Below are 6,365 nucleotides of genomic sequence, written 5' to 3' on the forward strand. Positions count from 1 at the left end.
GTTTTGTTAGGGTTCTGGGTTTTGTTGAGGTTCAGGTCTTGTTGAGGTTCGGGTTTTGTTAAATTTCAGGTTTTGTTAATATCTGTTCTGGTTTGTTTTCAGATCCTCCGAGGAGAACCTCCCTCTCAGTGAGTCCAGGTGAGGAGGTCGTGGAGGGTCAACAGGTGACGTTTACCTGTAGCTCAGAGGGAGTTCCGCCCACCACGCTGGTGATGAGGAGAAAAGGGGTGGAGCTTAAGAGTAGTGACCCCGCCTCCTCCTCCCTGTCCTTCAGCTTTTCCTCTGCTCAGCTGGAAGACTCCGCCCATTACCAGTGTGAATCCACCAACCAGTACGGATCTGAGCTGGTCAGCAGCTCGCTCACAGTCAGAGGTACTGCAGACTTTTATTTTGGTAACTTGTCAGTTTATAGTGGACTTTTCAAAATAAAGGTATTATGTTACAGAAATGTGAATCTGTTTATTTGTTCAGAACCTGAAGCTCTGATGACATTTTATGACTTTTACATGTTAATGATGTGACCTCTGACCTCTGAGAATTTTTTTCATGAAAGCAACAATACGTAGGAATTCAGTTTGGTGCGATTTGGCGCCCACTGAAGGTCTCTGAGTGTAACTTCACTGTTACAAAACACACATCGAGAAACACACACACAGAAAGATGAAGATAATTCAAGAGATTAAAAACTAAAACACTGAAGGAAATCTATCGAGGACCAAGGACAGAGCCCTGTGGTACTCCATATGAGAGACATATGAGAAACATTAAAAAGGGGATTTCCAGATTCTCTCAGTCCTCCAGTTCTTCTTCTTCTTCTGCTTTTTGTTCTGCTATTTTCCTTCTCGTGTTCTGATGGCTGTTATCAGGGGAGCAACCTCTCACTCCCTCTCATGATGCTGAGAGCTTCCGCTGACAGAAATAAACTCTGAGTAATCGCCCAGACACTTCGGCTCTCAGCCTCCTGCAGACGCTGATTCAGAGCTCCTGTTCACTCAGCTCTGCGCTCACTACAGATAAAATGATGATGATGGAATCAAACAGCTGAGTCCAGGTGTGTTCACGGCGTTCTTACCTGAGGAGGGAGCTACAGAGGACATCTGTCCCATTCATGTTTTAAATCCTGAGATGAGATCATTTTGTAAATGTGAGAGAAACTGAAATGATGCAAACGTTTGTCTAACAAGGAAGTGAGCTATGAATACACTTGTGGTCACATGACAGAGGGCTCCAGTATCAGGTGATGATGTGTGCGTTAAAGGGTTAACAACAAGTCAACAGGGTCAGCTCAGCAGCTCATAGACGGGTTTATTTATACAGGAGAAGTCTTCAAAGTGCATGCAGTACATGCACATTTATTGACTTCAGTTAAACAGCAGCGTGTCTCATTGCAAGCCGGTGGCCTAGTGGTTAGTGCGCGCGCCCTACGTACGGAGGCTGTAGTCCTCCAAATAAACCTTGAAACAAGAAGTACCACAGATTTAAAGCAGCTACATCAGATCCTTCAGACAGGTGTGAAGGAGAAGGAAGAGTCCAACTTTAACATCAGAATCAGAAATACTTTTACACAATACTATTAATCCCAGAGGGAAATTTGTTAATAGACATTTGTTGGTTTGTGCGGTCGAACACACAAATCCTGAAGTTGTCAACGTGTTTTTGTGCTTTAGACAGTGTGCAGGAGATTGTCTGCATATATTTTGTTATTAAAATCAACAGCTAGCCCGGTTTTGGGTGTCTATGACTTTTGTTACCAAGCGAGCCAACAGGAATCAATAGATGTTGACTTTATTAATTTCAAAGTTTAAAACTCTGGAATCAAAGGAGTGAGAACTTTAGTTGTTAAAATGTTTCAAGAAGGAAACACTGACCAAAAGTTTTATGTTGTTGTATTCCACTTTGTGCCTTTAATGGAGAGATAGGACAGTGGATAGAGTCGGAAATCAGGGAGAGAGAGAGTAGTGAATGACCTGCGGGAAAGGAGCCACAGGTGGGACTTGAACCTGGACCGCCCACTTGGAGGACCACAGCCTCCATACATGGGACACGTGCACTAACCACTGCTCCACCAGCGACCCCAGTTTTATGTTTCTGAACAGAAAGATGTCTTCAGTTCTGACCTGACAGAGCTCAGATTTAAACCTGAGTCCTGAGTCCGTTTGCAGCATGCAGACATTTGGGACATGAGTCTCTCCGCTGTGCAAAGGATTGTGGGTTAAAATAGCCAAGAAGTGTGCTGGCATGCATCCTAATCATGTGACCTGATGTGTCTTGGTATTTTTGGCACACTCATGTGTTTGGACCTTTATTAGTATGGAGAACAACAGCTCTCTTCAGTCTCTTTTATTTAAAGCAGCTCTCATATTTAAAGTCTTTAAATGTGATTTTTCACACTTAAATGTAGAAATCAAGTTTATCCTCTGAAAATAACTCTGTGAGTCATGACTGTCTACAATGGGTGTAACACCCGAGTCCCACTGTCTGTGATGTTTTCAGAGTTTTCAGAGTCCTATCTTCACTTTGTTTACATCGCCGGGACGGTCGGCTGACTCCTCCCCTCGTGTATAAAAGTTGTTTAATTGAGGGACTAGAGAAAAGAAGAATAACATACTGTACTCACTGCTTAACTGTGTTTCTAGATCACGTTCATTTCAGGTAAATTTACATGCAGTGTGAAGATACCAGCAGAATAAAGATCGCTAGCATTAGCATGCTAACACAACAATGCAGGCACAATGGCTGGCTAAACACTGAAGATTCAGCGTCAGCCGACCCCCTCCTCAGCAGGGGGGGGGGGGGGGGGGGGGGACAGCTCTCCACAATGTTTAGAATCTGCAGAACGGTTCATCCCTCAGTGCCAGTTCTGTTTACCAAAAGTGGCCCACTAGGCGGCTCACAGTCCACAAACAGGTCATGCCGGAGTCTTCCTAACCGCCATCAGAGTGTCGTCTCTAAACCTGTCATCTTTCTTTGGTCCAGCTCCTCCCAGGAACACTACGGTTCTCATCCTGCCGTCTACAGTGGTCCAGGAAGGACAAAACGTCACCGTTTGCTGTCAGACCGTCAGTTTCCCTCCATCAGCCATCATCCTGAAGAAGCTGACCAATGGGACGGAGCTATATTCCCAAAATGGGACCTTTCTATTGGTCAACGTCACAGCCAGAGATTCAGGGGTTTATCAAGTCAACGTGACCAACGACCTCGGCTACCAGGTCAAAGAGTTCAGCATCAGCGTCACAGGTCAGCCACACCTGTCAGTCACACCTGTCCAGTCACCAGCTCCATGTGTCAGCTGTTCAGTCTAGTTTGAACATAATCTCTAATTCAGGACGGAGTTTAGGCTCTACAAACATTTCAGGGTTAGCTGAAGTCGTTCAAACGTAGGCAGAAGTTACACCTTAAATCTTACTCCTAACTCCTAGTAGGTGTGACGTCCCCTGTAGAGTCCGGTTGTCATGGTGATGGTGTTGTTATGAAGGTGTGATAAATTGGAGGATGAGGAGGAGCAGAGGGTTTAAGCGGTTATCCATCACATCCCTCAGAAATGTTTCATGACTCTGTTTTGAAATTCTCACCTCATCGTGATGCTTTGTCGTATCGATTTGATAATAATATCACTGAGGGTTTTATTTCATCCCGATGTCTTCGTGTTTTTTCTCACAGAGAGAAGAACCAACCTTCCTCCCAGACTCAGTGCCGTCATCGTCCCGGTTGTCTGCGTAGCCGCTGGGCTAGCAGTTTCCGCTCTGATGCTCGACTACCTGAGGAGGTCCAGGAAGAAGGGCTTCTATCAGCTGCCCCAGTCTGCTCCGCCTTCAGCCTGAGGCTCACACTGGACCTCTGTGGCTAATGACTTCAACATGTGGCTACTGACTTCAACATGTGGCTACTGACTTCAACATGTGGCTACTGACTTCAACATGTGGCTAATGACTTCAACATGTGGCTAATGACTTCAACATGTGGCTAATGACTTCAACATGTGGCTAATGACTTCAACATGTGCCATCCGTGCAGCTACCGTTCTCACATGCAGCTTTCATGTCTGATATGTGGCTCCAACATCCCAACACGTGACATTCATGTGTAGCTAGCGTGTCCTGATTTATAGCATTGATATGCTAACATTTTGTCACTACGTCCAAGCTCTTGGTTTCTAATTTGCAAAATGTGACTATAACTTTTTATTAAGTTTGTTTAAATGTTTGATACTTGGATACTTTTTTTCTTAGAGTGTGGATAAAGCTTCCTAAATGTGTGGCTTTAATATCACAACATGTGACAATCTTGCCTGTGGCTACCAACTTCAAGTATGTGATGCCATGGACCTGCATGTCATTACCCTGTTCTAAAATAAGTCTTTGATACCAAATATGGTAATTTTTGACCACTATATTTTAAACATGTGGCTACCATTGTCGGAAATATGGCTTACACCTAAAAATTAAAAAAAGGTTAGCCTTTTATATCCATGTCTCTACATCATGCTGATATTAATCTCACTTCCAAAAGTGTGGCTAAATGTTTGGCTCTAATCTCACAGAATGGGACAATCTTGCCTAAACGTTACACGTTAACTTTTCACTACCAAGTTTTAAAAAGTGGCACACAGCATTTGTCTTGTTTCAGTTCAGGACTACTGAGTTTCTTTCTGTAGACTCCGGATCTAAACACGTGGCTACCAAGTTCAAACTGGGCTTCAGGCTCATTTTTAAAACCTTTTAAATGATTAAATCACCACTATAGTTCAATGCCTCCTTCAAATAGGGGCGGAGGTTCAACAATGCATCCACTAGAGGGCGTGATATCGCACAGACCTTCACTTGTCTTTCACTGCCATCCAGCTGACCTTCAGCTCCCGTCTGATCTCCGTCCGATCTCCGTCCGATCTCTGTCCGATTTCGTCCGGTCTCCGTCCGGTCTCCGTCCGGTCTCCGTCCAGCTGTTCTGTTGTAGTCGTCCGTCCCTGAGCTCGGGCGACCTGACGCCATATTTATGTTATAGTTCCTAATCAACGCACACAATGTTTACTCTAAAAGTTCAGACATTCTTCTTCTGCATGTTTTGCTCGTCTGGGCCGACCTGTTCGCTCCACACTGCCCCTCAGGTTTCTGCTGGTACTGCAACGTTTGGTCCATATCCGTCAACTTCCAGAAAACGTGCAAAAGTTCGAAGGAAATAAACGCATCATATTCTTTATCCGTATGGAGCAAACCTCAAAGTTTCTAAATTCATGTTTGTTTCAATAACACGCCAATACCTGGCTAACCTTTCCAAACACACGGTCACATGACCAGATAGCACAGACTTTAGCACAATGCTACCACATGAAAACACTAGGGTTAGACAATCCAGTGTAATATTCTGAAAGCCGTCTGAACCTGTGGCTGCTATCATGTTCTGGTATGTTGTCGGCTCTTCAAGGACTGATGATCACTTCCTGTAAGGACTGATGATCACTTCCTGTTGCTTTCTGATGATGTCATACCTGAAGAGCAGGTAACAGCTGCATTGTTCTCTTTGTTCTGCTTCTGTGGAACCAGTGACTGTTAACTTTCCCTTTAATGTCTCGGCCTGAGAGTCCAACAGCAGCGACAAATCTGCTACCCCCCACACCTCACCCCATGACCCTGTAGGGGGTTTCTGTCTGTCAGACCACGAGGAGGTTTAAACTGAAACTGTGTCAGAAAGTTTCTTTATGCTGAACAATGAGTTTGTTACAGAGTGACCTTGATGTGTGTGTGTGTGTGTGTGTGGTTGTGGAGGGGGTTAATTAGAAGTATTTATTTGCTCCTTTTGTCCCGAGGCGTTCTGGAGCAGGATCAGCTTTGATTGGTATTTCCTGTGATTCAGCACAGCAGCTTTCCCTTTCACTTCTGTCACACTCACTGTTTACTGGAAGTCCCTGGGATGTCTCAGCCAGTTACCACGGCAACACCTACGCTCCTTACAAACCATGAGGGCAGACCTCTCTGTGTTTGTGGAGACATGGAGTATCATTAAAGCTGCACAGAGCTTCAGCGACCCGCGTCAGACGTCCTGCTGAGGAAAGAGAACCTGAAACCAGCTTCAGGTTTATTAAAGTGTTTTTTACTGAGGGGGGAGCACAGACCCCCCCCCCCCCTCTGTGTCCACTGTGTGTCTGTGAGCTGAGAGGATGTGATGAACATCTGTAAATAAATTTACATCTTTAAGACACAAAATGAATCTCTGCTGTTATCTTCTTTAAGTTTTATTTTTACAGTTGAAGAGAGACAGGAAGTGTGTTGGGGGGGGGATGCAGCAACAGGCGAAGGTCAGATTCGAACGTCTATAAATCAGAGGATCATTAACTTCCCAATACGAAGACTTAAATCATCCTTTTTAAG

General features: G+C 44.6%; 1 protein-coding gene across 2 annotated transcripts in view; it reads left to right on the forward strand.

The window, feature by feature from the left end:
• vcam1b (vascular cell adhesion molecule 1b) overlaps positions 1-4,463 on the forward strand; it is a 53,648-nt gene extending 49,185 nt beyond the window's left edge. Inside the window, exons 8-10 of one of the 2 annotated variants that reach the window (XM_065956377.1) lie at positions 103-372; positions 2,977-3,237; positions 3,661-4,463. In XM_065956377.1, coding sequence (XP_065812449.1) covers positions 103-372; positions 2,977-3,237; positions 3,661-3,821 — 692 coding nt within the window. In that variant the 3' untranslated portion in view covers positions 3,822-4,463. The remainder of the gene's footprint in view (positions 1-102; positions 373-2,976; positions 3,238-3,660) is intronic. The other variant, XM_065956378.1, reaches the window with a different exon arrangement.
• Positions 4,464-6,365: the final 1,902 nt, after the last annotated feature.

Source organism: Labrus bergylta, chromosome 6, assembly GCF_963930695.1.
Source record: "Labrus bergylta chromosome 6, fLabBer1.1, whole genome shotgun sequence".
NCBI classification, from domain to species: Eukaryota; Metazoa; Chordata; class Actinopteri; order Labriformes; family Labridae; genus Labrus; species Labrus bergylta.